At 46.6% G+C, this 16,618-nt stretch overlaps 1 protein-coding gene across 1 annotated transcript in view; it reads right to left on the bottom strand.

The window, feature by feature from the left end:
* INPP5F (inositol polyphosphate-5-phosphatase F) overlaps positions 1-16,618 on the bottom strand; it is a 35,696-nt gene that overhangs the window by 11,332 nt on the left and 7,746 nt on the right. Inside the window, exons 2-7 of the mRNA XM_044274108.1 lie at positions 3,571-3,750; positions 1,260-1,327; positions 1,037-1,161; positions 569-646; positions 379-499; positions 123-251 (exon numbers count right to left, since the gene is read on the bottom strand). Coding sequence (XP_044130043.1) covers positions 123-251; positions 379-499; positions 569-646; positions 1,037-1,161; positions 1,260-1,327; positions 3,571-3,748 — 699 coding nt within the window. The 5' untranslated portion in view covers positions 3,749-3,750. The remainder of the gene's footprint in view (positions 1-122; positions 252-378; positions 500-568; positions 647-1,036; positions 1,162-1,259; positions 1,328-3,570; positions 3,751-16,618) is intronic.

Below are 16,618 nucleotides of genomic sequence, written 5' to 3'. Positions count from 1 at the left end.
TGTGTTGTAGCCAGGAGGTAACCCATACCCATCGGTATATGCCCAGTCTACAGAGTGGACCTCATCACCATCAGACACTAGATGAGAAGACCTTACATGTCTACAACATGGCAGCACCTTACCTTTAACGCTGCTGTCCCTGCATACTGCCTACTGATGGCGTCACCGTTGTTTGCCCACATCAACTGGTACACTCTACAGCATTTCATTGGCAGTGGCTGTTCTGGTGGCATCACGCCAAGTTTTTTAAGCTAAAAAAATAAATAAATAAATAAATGGGCAGAATCATCACCCTTTCACTGCATCCATCACAAGTGGAAGGGCCTGAGAAGAAAGCCCTCACTGGTGGGCTGACAGAGGTGCAGCTAGAACACCTACCTGCTGCTCCATGACCACTCGGGCAATGGCAGCCTGAACCACATTGGTCCTGTCCAGACAGTCCATGCAGTTCACTCTGAAGATCCCGTCCTGCTTACAGATGACGCCGGCCTGATCCACCCTTCCAAGATAAAAGGCTGTAAACAGGCAGTCCCCTCACCCCCTCCCTGGCATCATGGCCACTACTTACCAGCACCATTTCATGTCCATAATGATGTCACTGATGGCATCCGTCAGAGTTTGCACATTCTCGAACTTCATCCCCCGACTGCCCCAATGGAAGGTGAAGCACAATATGGAGGGAAAAAAAGGCAAAAGATGTGCAACTTCTTGTCTTCAGAACCTCAGGGTTAGCAGAACAAAAGCCCGGAGATTATAAGGAGGGTTCAAACATGGATGCACCAATCATACCGAAGGACGTCACAGCGCAGCAGTCGCCAGGGCCTCAGGACAGGATCAATACGTGCTAGGAATACATGTTGTGCTAAGCGGGAGAGGGGCCGCTCACAGCTCAGTGTAGGGCGAGTGCGGACTACACAAGACAAGTGGCCTACATAAGACCTGCCTGGATGGAGCTCTATGCACAGCTATTTGCAGGGAATGAGGGCCATTTATAAAAGGGTTTGGCCAAAAGCAGGAGGCCCATCAGATACTTTACCAGTGCTCGTGGAAGTCAAAGGTCACATAGGTGAGGTTGGGGGAGTTAAACATCAGGACTTGCTTCATGTAGGCATCCCCAATAATTTTCTCACGGCCAGTCTGGTCCACTAAGTTAACGAGGACCTGCAGTGTTACATAAGAGACTGTCATATGGAAAACGAAACAGAGCAAACAGCAGGCGGTCACCCCGAGAACCACCCGGCTATCACCCCAACAACCACCTGCTTCTTGTAGATCTCCAGCTCCATGTTGAAGTGTAAGCAGAAGTACAGGTTGGTCTCAACCTCCCCTGCAACAGAAAGATCATGAGTCACCTAAAGTCACCCCAAACCCCAGCAGCAGAAAACCAGCCACCGTGTCAACTACAGATTATGTGTAATGTGTGGTTGTGGCTGCAGATGACACAGAAGTTACAGGTGTGGCTGTAGAAGACAGAGGTTCACAGTATCACGCGTGGCTGTAGACAATACAGAGGTCATGATGGGTGTTACATGTAGCACGTGTGGCTGTAGACAATACAGAGGTCACGATGGGTGTTACATGTATCACGTGTGGCTGTAGACTATACAGAGGTCACGATGGGTGTTACGTGTATCACGTGTAGCTGTAGACGATAGAGGTCACGATGGGTGTTACATGTATCACGTGTAGCTGTAGACGATACAGAGGTCACGATGGGTGTTACATGTATCACGTGTGGCTGTAGACGATACAGAGGTTATGATGGGTGTTACATGTATCACGTGTGGCTGTAGACAATACAGAGGTCACGATGGGTGTTACGTGTATCACGTGTGGCTGTAGACTATACAGAGGTCACGATGGGTGTTACGTGTATCACGTGTAGCTGTAGACGATAGAGGTCACGATGGGTGTTACATGTATCACGTGTAGCTGTAGACGATACAGAGGTCACGATGGGTGTTACATGTAGCACGTGTGGCTGTAGACGATACAGAGGTCGCGATGGGTGTTACATGTATCGTGTGTGGCTGTAGACGATACAGAGGTTATGATGGGTGTTACATGTATCACGTGTAGCTGTAGACGATACAGAGGTCACGATGGGTGTTACATGTAGCACGTGTGGCTGTAGACGATACAGAGGTCGCGATGGGTGTTACATGTATCGTGTGTGGCTGTAGACGATACAGAGGTTATGATGGGTGTTACATGTATCATGTGTGGCTGTAGACGATAGAGGTCACGATGGGTGTTACATGTATCACGTGTAGCTGTAGACGATACAGAGGTCACGATGGGTGTTACATGTATCACGTGTGGCTGTAGACGATACAGAGGTTATGATGGGTGTTACATGTATCACGTGTGGCTGTAGACAATACAGAGGTCACGATGGGTGTTACGTGTATCACGTGTGGCTGTAGACTATACAGAGGTCACGATGGGTGTTACGTGTATCACGTGTAGCTGTAGACGATAGAGGTCACGATGGGTGTTACATGTATCACGTGTAGCTGTAGACGATACAGAGGTCACGATGGGTGTTACATGTAGCACGTGTGGCTGTAGACGATACAGAGGTCGCGATGGGTGTTACATGTATCGTGTGTGGCTGTAGACGATACAGAGGTTATGATGGGTGTTACATGTATCACGTGTAGCTGTAGACGATAGAGGTCACGATGGGTGTTACATGTAGCACGTGTGGCTGTAGACGATACAGAGGTCACGATGGGTGTTACATGTATCATGTGTGGCTGTAGACGATACAGAGGTTATGATGGGTGTTACATGTATCACGTGTAGCTGTAGACGATAGAGGTCACGATGGGTGTTACATGTATCACGTGTAGCTGTAGACGATAGAGGTCACGATGGGTGTTACATGTATCACGTGTAGCTGTAGACGATACAGAGGTCACGATGGGTGTTACATGTATCACGTGTGGCTGTAGACGATACAGAGGTTACGATGGGTGTTACATGTATCACGTGTGGCTGTAGACGATACAGAGGTTACGATGGGTGTTACATGTATCGCGTGTGGCTGTAGACGATACAGAGGTTACGATGGGTGTTACATGTATCACGTGTGGCTGTAGACTATACAGAGGTCACGATGGGTGTTACGTGTATCGTGTGTGGCTGTAGACGATACAGAGGTTACGATGGGTGTTACATGTATCACGTGTGGCTGTAGACGATACAGAGGTTACGATGGGTGTTACATGTATCGCGTGTGGCTGTAGACTATACAGAGGTCACGATGGGTGTTACATGTATCACGTGTGGCTGTAGACTATACAGAGGTCACGATGGGTGTTACGTGTATCATGTGTGGCTGTAGATGATGCACAGGTTACGATGGGTGTACATGTATCACATGTTGAATGGCTGTAGGTATCATGTGTGGTTGTATGTGGCTGTAGATGGCGGAGAGGTTACATGTAACATGTGTAGTTATATGTGGCTGTGGAGCATGGCAGGGTAAAGTGGTCTGCCGATTCACAATGTGGGTGTGGCTTGCACAATGGTCACATGACACCAGGGACCGTTATACGCCCTTACCTTTGTCGAGGCGAGGTCGGGGATTGTACCGATATCCCACCTGGCTCCAGAACACTGGCACCGAGCCCCGGGTTTGAACAAAGGACAATGTGTGGTTGTGAACGTGGATGAGCTGTTCTGTTTCCACGTAGTTTGCAACGTTTCCATTTTTATCAACCCCTCGACGTTTATATCTCATTCCTGAGGAGAGTGATACAATGTGCATTACATGGCGGCCGCAGTCCTGATCACTTATTACCACATACCCTGCCAACAACGTGAGCTCGACCTGACTAATGATAAGCAGCACCAGAGGTAGCTGCAGCCTCCTATCAATGGGCGGCACCGCTCCGTCAGTGCTGCTTAGTGTATGGCAGGCTGTCCGACCAATATCCAAGAGGAAGACATCCATGGCACTCGCCCAAATCTTCATGGCTGCTTTACTTAAAAGGTATATTATGCAAGGAAAAACTCAGACGCAGCGTTCGGCCCATGGCCCTTACTTAAGGCCTGATGGGGGGGGGGTTACACACGTGTGCTTAAATCCCTCAGCATGCCAACCCAACATATCATGTGTCGATTACAAGCGAGCTCGAGTGTGCGCCACCCATGGCATCATTCTATTCTGTACCACTGAGAGTCCATCAGAGGAGGACATTCTAGGCAGCTAAGACTCTGAAGGAAGGCAAAGCCCTGCTGTCCAAACCGAATGTGAAAGGAAGGAGTTTCTCCATCCAAAGCCTCAGCAACTCGACTGGAGAAGGAGTGGCATGAGCCCAAGATTGGCATGCCTGTACTTCTACCTGATCAGTCCTGACTGATATGGGCGCTGATGCTTCCCTACATTGAGGAATGGCTTGGTTTTTGGCTTTGTCTATTACTTTTCCCTTTCTGCAGCTTTGTTCTACTACAGTATGGTTTAGCTGGGGTAACGTGTTCCAGCGCTGTCCTACCACATTCTCTAACTGACCCGGTTCTGGCTACTCAATGCTCCCACCATGCACCAGTCTGGAATGGTTTACTGGGGGCCTGGCAATGAAGGCCTGAGCTCCTGCCATGAGGCTTCCACCTGCAGGTTTCTAGCTGCCTATTTCTACCAGCTCAAATGGTGAGGAAGAGAAGGGGAAACATCCCCGAAACACCGGGCCAGAGTGCGACTCCCAGGCAGGCTATCTGCCGCACTTTCTTACCTACCAGGGCAGCCACGTGACAGAGCAGCCGGCCGCAAACCAGACGCTGTTTCTTTCACACCCAGATACTCAGAACTTTCTCCAGACTTGGCTGCATCAATCACAGTAGGCCCATACAAATACACCAACACCCCATATGTGCTCAAAAAATGATGTATGGGTGCATTATTATTATTAAAGCGCCATTCATTCCCTGGCGCTGTACATATGATCAGCGGTCACATGTATAATACAGACCATTGCACTAATCATAAACGAGATGAGTTACAGACTGGTACAGAAGGAGAGAGGGCCCTGCCCGCGAGGGCTTACATGGCAGGGTTCACAAGGCAAGTAGCGCCATAGGGCTTTGGAGGACAGATTTTGCAGGATTGGCTTTTGGGAGCTATGTCGCATATAAAGACACCCTGAGGTAGTCCTAGAGTGGAAACACCCAAAAAGTGACCCCATTTTGAAAACTAAACCCCTCAAGGAATATTCCAAGATGTTTAGTGAGAACTTGGTCCTCAAAAAGGTGATTCATGGAATTGGCTGTGAAAATGAAATTTTTCTTCAGCAAAATGGACTTTAAGCCCAAATTTTTCACTTTCACAAGGGGGAATTGAAGAAGAGGCATCTCCTAATTTATTGCCCATTTTCTCCTGATTACAGCAATACCCCATATGTGCTTGTAGCCTGCTATATGGGCATAACACAGGGGTCAGAAGGAAAGGAGCACCAAATGGCTTCTAGAAGGCAGATTTCACCGGAATAATTGACAGGCGCCATCTTGCAATTGAACACACCCTGAGGTGGCCCTACAGTGGAAACCCCCAAAAAGTCACCCCATTCCGTAAACTACACCTCTCAAGGAATATTTCAAGGAGTTTAGTGAGCACTTTGACCCATCGGGCGTTTCACAGAATTAGGAAATGATTGGCTGTGAAAATGAAAAATTTTGCTTTACATCTACATTTTTCACTTTCACAAGGGGTAACAGGACAAAATGCACCCCACATTTTGATCCCCATCCCCCCCCCCCCCCCCCCCGAATACAAAAACACCCCACATGTACTCAAAAAATTATGTATGAGCGCATGGCAGGGCTCTAGAGTCAAACAGCTAAATATGAATTGTGCTGACCTGAATTGGCAAACATGCATTTAGAAACCTAGACTGTCGGCAGATAAGACCCATTTGGCCCATCTAGTCTGCCCCATATACTGAATACTATGGATAGCCCCGGCCCTATCTTATATGAAGGATGGCCTTATGCCTATCCCATGCATGCTTAAACTCCTCCACTGTATTTGCAGCTCCCACTTCTGCAGGAAGGCTATTCCCTGCATCCACTACTCTCTCAGTAAAGTAATACTTCCTGATATTACTGTTAACCCTTTGCCCCTCTAATGTAACACTCTGTCCTCTTGTAGCAGTTTTCCTTCTTGTAAATCTTCTCTCCTCTTTTCCCTTGTTGATTCCCTTTATGTATTTAGCCGTCTCTCTCATCTCCCCTCTGTCTCGTCTTTCTTCCAAGCTCTACATGTTAAGGGCCTTTCATCTTTCCTGGTAAGTTTTATCCTGCAATCCATGGACCAGTTTAGTAGCTCTTCTCTGAACTCTCTCCAAAGTATCAGTATCCTTCTGGAGATATGGTCTCCAGTACTGCGCACAATACTCCAGAAGAGGTCTCACTAGTGCTCTGTAGAGCGGCATGAGAGCCCCCCTCTGTCTACTGGTAATGCCTCTCCCTATACACCCCAGCATTCTGCTAGCGTCTCCTTCTGCTCTAGGACATGGTCTGCCTACCTTTAAGTCTTCTGAAATAATGACCCCTAAACCCCTTTCCTCAGATACTGAGGTTAGGACTGTATCACTGGTTGTATATTCTGCTCTTGGGTTTTTACGCCCCAGGTGCATTATCTTGCACTTATCAACATTACATTTTAGTTGCCAGATTTTTAACCATTCCTCTAGTTTTCCTAAGTCCTTTTCCATTTGGTGTATCCCTCCAGGAACATCAACCCTGTTACAAATCTCTGTCATCAGCAAAAAGACACACCTTACCATCGAGGCCTTCTGCAATGTCGCTGATAAAGATATTAAACAATATGGGTCCCAGAACAGATCCCTGAGGTCCCCACTGGGAACAAGACCTTGGTCTGAATATACTCCATGGACTACAACCCTCTGTTGTCTGTCCCTCAGCCACTGCCTAATCCACTCAACAATATGGGAGTCCAAGCCCAAAGACTGCACTTTATTGATAAGCCTTCTATGTGGGACAGTATCAAAAGCCTTACTAAAGTCCAGATAAGCGATGTCTACTGCACCTCCGCCATCTATTATTTTAGTCACCCAATAAAAAATCAATGATTAGTTTGACATGATCTCCCTGAAGTAAACCCATGCTGTTCTTCATCTTTCAATCCATGGGATTTTAGATGTTCCACAATCCTCTCCTTGAGTATGGTTTCCATTAATTTCCCCACTATTGATGTCAGGCTTACTGGCCTATAGTTGCCCGATTCCTCCCTACTACCTTTCTTGTGAATGGGCACAACATTTGCCAATTTCCAATCTTCTGGGACGACTCCTGTTACCAGTGATTGGTTAAATAAATCTGTTAATGGTTTTGCTAGGTCACCGCTGAGCACTTTTAATAACTTTGGGTGTATCCCATCAGGCCCCTGTGACTTATTTGTAGTAATTTTAGACAGCTGACTTAGAACCTCTTCCTCTGTAAAGACACATGCGTCAAAGGATTAGTCTTCTTTCCTAACTGAGGTCCTTCTCCTTCATTTTCCTTTGGAAAAACTGAACAGAAGTATTCATAGAGGCAGTCAGCTAGTTCTTTATCTTCTTCCATATACCTTCCTTCTTTGGATTTTAATTTGGTAATTCCTTGTTTTAGTTTCCTTTATGCATCTGTAGAATGCCTTATCGCCTTTTTTCACTGCCTGAGCTAATTTCTCTTCTGCCTGGGCTTTAGAAGCTCTTATAACTTGTTTGGCCTCTCTCTGCCTAATCTTATACATTTGCCTGTCATCCACTTTTAAGTAGTCCCATTTCCCCTGGACTCCATTGAAACTGTTCCAATCTGATTGTTACTCTTATACCACTAATCTAATTCTAGAAAAGTCAGTTTTTCTAAAATCTAAAACTTTTGTTTTTGTGTGGTGTGACTCAGTCACTGTACTTATAGTAAACCACACTGACTGGTGATCACTAGATCCCAAGCTTTTCCTTACAGTAATATCAGATTCCAAATTCCCATTTGTGAATACTAAATCTAAAATGGACTCATTCCGGGTTGGCTCCTCAACTACTTGCTTGTCACGACCATGGTCATGGTCATGACTCCTGTAACCGCATGCAGTTGCCTGTGGTCTTGGTTGTGTTGTCAATCACAGGTGAGGGCTGAAGTATGTTGCCTCACCTGTGGTTGCCGCTGGCAACATTTTTATGTGGCAGCTTGCTGTTTGTGTATGCGGTTGAACCTGGCTACCTGTCTTTGTAGGTGTGCCTTATGTGTTTGGTGTGCACGAGTTTTAGGTGTGTGCACTGTGACATTTACCTTCACTGGTGGCTGCCCGTGGCAACGTGTTCTATATTGTACATGTGGTGGCAGTGTCTCGGCCTTTTGGCTGACTCCCAGGACATGGTTGCCTAGCATGTCGTTGCCGGCGGTAACAGCTTCAGTGTGTTTATTCCCCTTCAAGTGGTTTCACTTCCCTGGTTGGTGTTGGAAGGGTTAATTCCCTTTCCTGTGTGTGTCTGTGTGGGTGTGGCCACTTTGGGCTATAAAGCCTCTTTGGAGACCTGAAGCTGGGGTGTTCTTCAGCCATGCTTTGCTGGAGACATCCTCCTGGTAATTCGCCATCTGCCAGTGAGGGCCACCCTTGCGGTCATAAGTTATGTCACACTTGATGTTATGAAGGTGTGTTTTTGGTATGCTTGTTTATTGCAGCTTATGGTCCTGGGTTCCTGTGTGTTGTGTGGTGTGTGCTGTGTCCGTGTGTGTTCTTTGGACAGCAGCGCGTCTGCATGGGTTCCAGGCTTTGTGTCTGTGGCAGGTAGGTGCTATACTTGTTGCATTTACCTGCCATTGCCATAAGTTGTTTATGTTTCCCCTTTATTGTAGCCTGGCCTGTGAGACTCCTGTTCCTCCGTGCCTAGGAGGAACAGGTCGTCTTACCCTGCTCCTAGTTGAGGGCAACCCTGAGGGCTAGTAGGGACTTCAAGGTTCCGGAGTATGAGCCCTCCTACCATCAGGGTCGGCTCATACAGCTAGGAGTCAGAGTTAGGGATATGATAGGAGGTGACCTGCTCCCTGATCTCTGTCCTGGCCTTGCAGCGACTCCATCTTCTGGCATCGCACGGCTGAGGGTTTTCCCCATCCTCAGCCGTGACATTGCCGTAGAGATAATCCCAGTAGGGAATTTAGAATATCTGTACTGCTGGCAGAACTAGCTATTTTGGTTTTCCAGTTTACATCAGGAAGATTAAAGTCTCCCATAATGATAACTTCTCCCTTCAATGTCATTTTAGCCATTTCCTCAACTAGTAGATCATCTAATTCTTTGACTTAGTTAGGTCTATATATCACACCTACATGAGTCCCCTTACGATTATCAAGCTGCAAGGTAACCCAAACCGACTCTAAATTGGTTTTGCTAACTTGTATCATATTAGATTTCATGCTATCTTTCTTGCCTTCTCTGTCTTTTCTGTATAGAGAGAACCCTATTTTGGTTTTCCAGTTTACATCAGGAAGATTAAAGACTCCCATAATGAGAACTTCCCCTTTCAATGTCATTTTAGCTATTTCCTCAACTAGTAGCTGCCATGTCGCATTAAATAAATTTCCTGAGGTCCCCAGAAATGAAAAACCCCAAAAAATTACCCCATTTTGGAAAGAGCACCCTCGTACGAACATTTTAAGTGGTAGAAAGGGTACTTTTCAGCAAACAGGTGTCTCACAGAAGGCAGAAAAACTAGAGAAAGGATTTCAAAGCACACATTTGTAAAAATGAAAAATTACTAGCAACCCCCAATTTTTCATTTTTACTAGGGGTTAAAGGAAAAAATGCACCCCAATATATGTTACCCATTTTTCTCCCCATTTTGCGAACACCCCATATGTGCTCGAAGCCTACTGTATTGGCAGACAGCAGGGCTCTAGAGGCAAACTACAAAAATGATGATTACACTTACCGGTAATCGGATTTTCCAGACCCCACAACAGCACCACAGAGAGAGGGATCCACCCCCAGGGACAGGAAACCTACAGAATAAAAAGGTGGAGCCTCTCTACCCCTTCAGTGGATTTCAGAGCAAGAGAGGGACTCCTACACAATTAATCACTCAACTGAACCAGCATATAAACCATATAAATCAAGATATAAATCTCTTTTTAAATTTTTTTTGCTACTCCATGTGAAAATACAGAACCATCACCAAGGAGGGAATTAGGAAGAGTGCAGTTGTGAGGTCTGGAAAATCTGATTACTCATAAGTGTAATAATTTTTCCCCTCCCCCACGACAGCACCACAGAGAGAATTACAGAGGAAAAGAATCCTTCCTAGGGAGGGACCACCGCTTGTAAAACCTTTCTACCAAAAGGATAGATCAAAGGAAGAGTGCAGATCGAAACGGTAGTGATGGAAAAAGGTAGAAGGTGAAGACCACGTGGCCGCCTTACAAATTTGCTCAATAAAACCACCCGACCTTTCAGCCCAAGAAGTGGAAACCGAGCAAGTAGAGTGAGCCCTCACCGAGACTGGAGGAGACAGACCTTCCTCCAAGTAGGATTGTATAATACCCAGTCTAAGCCACCTGGACAAGGTACTCTTTGTAGCCTTCTTTCCTTTATTCGATCCCGAAAAGAGAATGAACAAAGCAGAAGACTTTCTCCATCCTTCCGTAACTTTGAGATACTGTAATAAGCATCTTCGGACATCTAAAGTATGAAATGCCACCTCCCCAGGATTTTTAGGATGGTCACAAAAAGGAAGGAAGAATTATTTCTTGGGACCTATGAAATTTAGATGATACTTTGAGTAAAAAGGCCAGATCAGGTTGAATAAGGACTGTCATCCAGAAATCCGGTGAAGGGAGGATTAATGAAGATAGCCTGTAACTCGCTTACTCTTCTGGCGGTGGTGAGGGCCACCAATAAAAAACTGTTTTGTAAGTAAGATGTTTCATGTTCGAAGAATCAATGGGTTCAAAGGGTGTCTTGGTTAAGAAATTTAGCACAAGATTAAGATCCCACGGGGGGACCCTGGGGGATAAGACTGGTGTCATCCTATCAACTGCTTTAAAGAATCTAATGATCCATGGATTTGAGGAAAAGTTTTGTTCGAATAGTACAAACAGGGCAGAGACGTGTACTTTAAGAGTATTCTTTGCCAGACCTAAGGAAAGACCGTTCTGTAAAAATTCCAGGACTTGGGAAATAGGGACAGATAAGGGTAAATTTTTTGGGTTAAGATTACCAAATTCTATAAACTTCTTCCAGGTTCTAGCGTAGATAGAAATAGTTACGGGCTTTCTGCTTTTAAGCAAAGTCGCAATGAGTTCCTGAGAGAACACCTTCTTGATTAATAAGTTCTGCTCAAATTCCAAGCAGTCAGATGGAGACCACTGACCGCTGGATACAAAAATGGACCCTGGGACAGCAGATTCAGGATGTCTGGTAGAATCCAGGGTTCTGATACCGACATGGTCCGGAGTAGAGTAAACCATGCCCTCTTGGGCCAAAAGGGAGCAATGAGGATAACCCTTGCTTTGTCCTTCCTGATCTTTTTCAGGACTGCTGGAATCAATTGGAAGGGGGGAAAGGCATAGGCTAGGCGGAAGTTCCACTTCAGGAGAAAGGCATCCACCCCATAGGGGAACTCCCTGGGATTTAGCAAACAAAAAAGTTCCACTTTTTTTGTTCTGGCTTGAACTGAAAAGATCTATTACCGGCATGCCCCAAGATTTTGTGATCATAGAAAATATAGAAGTGTTCAGGGACCATTCCCCTTGCTTCAAGGGGTACCTGCTTAGGAAGTCTGCCTGAACATTCTCCTTCCCCTTTATGTGGAGAACAGATACGTGACTGACCTGTTTTTCTAATGTCCCTAGCAATCTTCTCGCTTCCCACCCTAGGGTTCTCCCTTGATGGTTCAAATATGCCACGGTCACCTGACTGTCAGAGAATCCTCATGTGGCCCGTGCCTAGTAGGGACTGAGAAGCTTTCACGGCCAGTCTTACTGCCACAAATTCTTTCAGATTGGAAGAGAACAACCTCTGACTTGGGGACCATAGACCCTGAAAATTGTACTCCTGAATATGGGCTCCCCACCCCCAAGGGCTTGCATCCGTGGTCAGGACAATAGGATCTGGATAGGACAAAGGGTCTACCTGAACTAGATTGTCCCTGTCCAGCCACCAGGATAGACTCTTTAATGTTGTGTTTGATATTTTTATTCTGACAACTGGCGGGAATGAAGTTGTGCCCACTCCACCGCCAGGATGCAGGAAACTAGGGAACCCAGAACCGACATCTTTCGAAGAGTCAGAGAGGTGGCAGAAAGTGACCTGATTTGTTAACAAATTTTAGAAATGTTTTCTTCTGGAAGAGATACCTTCTGTGTCTCTGAATTCAAAACTAGGCCTAGGAATCTCTGTTCTTTTACCGGTTTTAATCGGGATTTTTTGTAGTTTATTACCCACCCCAGTTCCTGGAAGGTCTGTACAACCATCTGAACGCTCTTCTTGAAGTTGAGCCGGGAATTCGCTATGATCAAAAAAATCGTCCAGGTATGGAACTATCAAAACGTTCTCGATCCTTATAAATGACACCATCTCTGCTACCACCTTTGTGAATATCCTTGGGGCCATGGACAGGCCAAAGGGCAATGCTTGGAACTGATATTGCTGAATCTGACCCTCCATCGGAATCGCCACCCTAAGGTATTTCTGACATTTCCGGTGCATCGGAATATGAAAAATAGGCGTCTTTTAAATCCATCACAGCCATGAAACAATGAGGAAAAAGAAGCTGGACCATATTCCTCATTGTCTCCATTTTGAATTCTTTCTACACCAGAAATTGTTTCAAATCGCTCAGATTGATGATAGTCCTGTGGGAACCATCTGGTTTTGGAACTAGAAAAAGATGGAGAAATAGCCTTCGGATCGGAACAGGAATCAGGACATCTTTCTTTATAAGGAGTAACACTTCCTTTATTATGGTAAAACAGCCCTTTACACAAATGCTTTTTGTAATAACGAACCTTTGCGGAGGCAAGGAAAGGAATTCTGGTTTTAGACCTGAACAAATAACCTCCAAGACCCAAGGCCCTGCAATTTTTTCCCAGGCTGCCTGGAAGAATTTTAGCCTTCCTCCCATTTTTGACCTGGCGTCATTGTTGAGGTTGTTTTTTTATTTGCAGAGGAAGAGTTTCCAAATAGAAATCCTTTCCCTCCAAAATTCTTAGAACTGAATCTCTGGTCTTTATCTCTGACTGGTCTTCTACCCGCATTATACCTATAGGGACGAAAGGACTGCCTATTTCTAGAGCCAAATACCCCAGAAGGATTAGGGACCGGAAACCTTTTCTTTCTATCAGCTGCTTTCTCGAATAGGTCGTTGTCAGTATGGGATCTGCATCTCCACAGCAGGGTGGCAGATCGCTGTCTACACATTGCATCACTATGGGTCTCAGTACTGGCTTACCTTGTAGGAGACGCAGGTGCCCGCCAGCATACCGCCGCATCCGTCCTCTTTGCCAGGTGTCATCTGATGCGCTATAGCACGCGCGCGCGCACCTCTCCCTTTCTTATAGGAGTAGGCAGCTGGTTCCTGATTACCATCCCCACCCGGAGGCGGGACTATTTTGTATTTAAGGCAGCTTCACTCATCATGAAGTGCCCAAGCGTGGTTGTTGTACCTCTTGACTCCCGCTGAAGCATGCCACTGTGTCAGTTTATTGGATTTCCTAGATTCTGACCTCCGCTTCATTTGACTACGCATCTGCCTGCTGTCTCTTTATTGGACCACCTGGATTATAGACCTCTGCACTGCCTGACAACGAGACCGCTTATATCTGCACTGCCCGATTACGCATCTGTCCATCTCCTCCTGTAAGTCTGCCTGGATCCAGACCCTGCGCTGCCTATGAGACTGCTTATATCTGCACTGCCTGATTACGCATCTGCCCATCTCCTCCTGTAAGTCTGCCTGGATCCAGACCCTGTGCTGCCTATGAGACTGCTTATATCTGCATGCTATATTGCTCTGAACTTTGTGTTGCCTGTATCTGTCAAGTGACTTTTGAATACTGTCTGTCAGTAAAGACCATCAGTTCCTTTATTCTGCCTTTGTTGGACTCTGTTCACACTACTGCAGGTAGCTTCATTCAAGGCAACAGGTGCAGACACCAGGGTCCTGTCTCAGAGTCAGCAGTCAGCAATATTGGACTAATTCCAGTCCTCTATCAGCTGACACAGAGGATCCACATCCTCTGGTCGTAACAGGACGCTTGGGCCATGGATTCCGCTGGCTCTAAACCAGGAATGTCTGAAGTACTACATGAACTTGAACAACAGCGTACCACCCAGAAACAAGTGATAAATTACTTGCAGCATGTAGCTGCTCGCCTGGACTCCCTTTCTACAGCACAGTCTGCACAGGCCCCTACTGCTCCTGCTGTCCCTGTTGTGGCTTCAGCACTGCCAAGCGTTTCCGGACCACGATTATCTGCTCCGCCCCGTTACAGCGGCAACCCAAAAGCCTATAGTGGATTTCTTAACCAGTGTACAATTCACTTTGAACTGCTTCCTCATCACTTTCAATCAGACCGCGCTAAAGTGGCGTTCATTATCTCTCATCTCGAGGGTGAGGCTCTGGCCTGGGCGAATCCAATATGGGAGAGATCTGGTCCTATCACCAATAATGTGGCACTATTTATGGGCTCTTTTAAGAGGGTGTTCGAGGAGCCAGGTCGAGCTTCTTCTGCGGCCTCCTCTCTGCTGCACGTCCGTCAAGGGAGCTGGTCGGTGGGCCAATATGCGATTCAGTTCCGCACCTTAGCGTCTGAAGTTTCGTGGAATGAGGAGGCTTTGGTGGCGGCCTTTTGGGAAGGTTTGTCGGGACGTATTAAGGATGAACTTGCAGGTCGTGATGTGCCTACCTCCCTTGAGGCTCTAATCTCTCTGGCTATTAAAATCTACATACGGTTTTCGGAGCGAGCTCGGGAGGCCCGTCGAGAAAAAAGACTTCCACAACAACTGTTTAAGTCTAATATGTCTCAACCTCCATTACGCACCTCCTTTTCGGATCCTGAACCCATGCAGGTGAATTCCACTCGGCTCTCGGATGAGGAACGTAGTCTTCGCATGTCTTCTGGACTCTGCCTCTACTGTGGTGGTCCGGGTCACTGTGTCCACAACTGTCCCCAGAAGTCGGGAAACTCCAATGCTTAGGGTCTTTGGGAGAGGCGGCCCTAGGCGAAAACTGTTCCACTCTCCAAATTCCTGTGACTCTGGTTCTTGGGGGCATCAAGGTCTCCATATCTGCTTCATTGGATTCCGGGTCTGCGGGGAACTTCATACACCAAGCTATGGTGAGTCAATACCACATTCCTGTACGCTTGCTTAAAAATCCCCTGCTGGTGACTGCCGTCAGTGGACAAGTACTGACTGATCCAGTCCGGTTCATCACTGAGCCGTTGGAACTGCAGGTAGGGTGGTTACATGTTGAAAAGATTTCTCTATATGTGCTCCCTGAACTGTCCCATTCCCTTTTGCTGGGGTTGCCCTGGCTTAGGATGCACAATCCAGTAATCGAGTGGAGCTCTGGAGAGGTTCTTCAATGGGGTCAGCTGTGCCAAGGCCAGTGCTTATGTTCTATTCAACAAAGGGTCCCTATATCCCTCCCTAAAAACCTGGAGGCCTTGCCGGTGGTCTATCATTCCTTTGCGGATGTGTTCGATAAAAAAGAGGCTGAGACACTACCTCCCCATCGCCCCTATGACTGCCCAATTGATTTACTATCTGGGACTTCTCCTCCTCGGGGTCGTGTTTATCCTCTGTCTCCTGCTGAATCGCAGGCAACAGCAGATTACATTAAGGAGAACCTTGAGAGGGGTTTCATCAGGAAGTCTTCCTCACCTGCAGGGGCAGGATTCTCTTTTGTGAAAAAGAAAGATGGGTCTCTTCGCCCCTGTATAGACTACCGTGGTCTGAATAAGATCACCATCAAGAATAAATACCCTTTACCGTTAATTTCTGAATTATTTGATAGACTCCGTGGGGCTCGGATCTTCTCTAAGCTGGACTTGCGGGGGGCATATAATTTAATACGGATTCGTGAGGGTGACGAATGGAAGACAGCCTTTAATACCAGGGATGGCCACTATGAATACCTTGTGATGCCCTTCGGGCTCAGTAATGCCCCTGCTGTCTTCCAGGAGTTTGTCAATGACATTTTTCGAGATCTGCTCTATTCTTGTGTTGTTGTCTATTTGGATGATATTCTTATTTTTTCCAGAGAAATCAGAACTCATCGCAGGCATGTGCAGATGGTCTTACAACGCTTACGAGAGAATCGTCTGTACGCTAAATTGGAAAAGTGTGTCTTTGAAAAGTCGTCCCTGCCCTTCCTGGGGTACATCTCGGATCAAGGTCTCAAAATGGATCCTGGAAAGGTGGCAGCAGTGCTCGACTGGCCCCGTCCCTCCGGCCTGAAGGCAATACAAAGGTTCCTGGGTTTTGCCAATTATTATAGTCAATTCATCCGTAATTTTTCTACCCTGACAGCTCCTATTTCTGGCCTGACCAAGAAGGGTGCCAATCCCAAACTATGGTCCCCTGAAGCAGAGACCGCATTTTCCTCCCTCAAGC

This window comes from Bufo gargarizans, unplaced genomic scaffold, assembly GCF_014858855.1.
Source record: "Bufo gargarizans isolate SCDJY-AF-19 unplaced genomic scaffold, ASM1485885v1 original_scaffold_1468_pilon, whole genome shotgun sequence".
NCBI lineage: Eukaryota > Metazoa > Chordata > Amphibia > Anura > Bufonidae > Bufo > Bufo gargarizans.
This window is presented reverse-complemented; position numbering and strand designations above follow the sequence as displayed.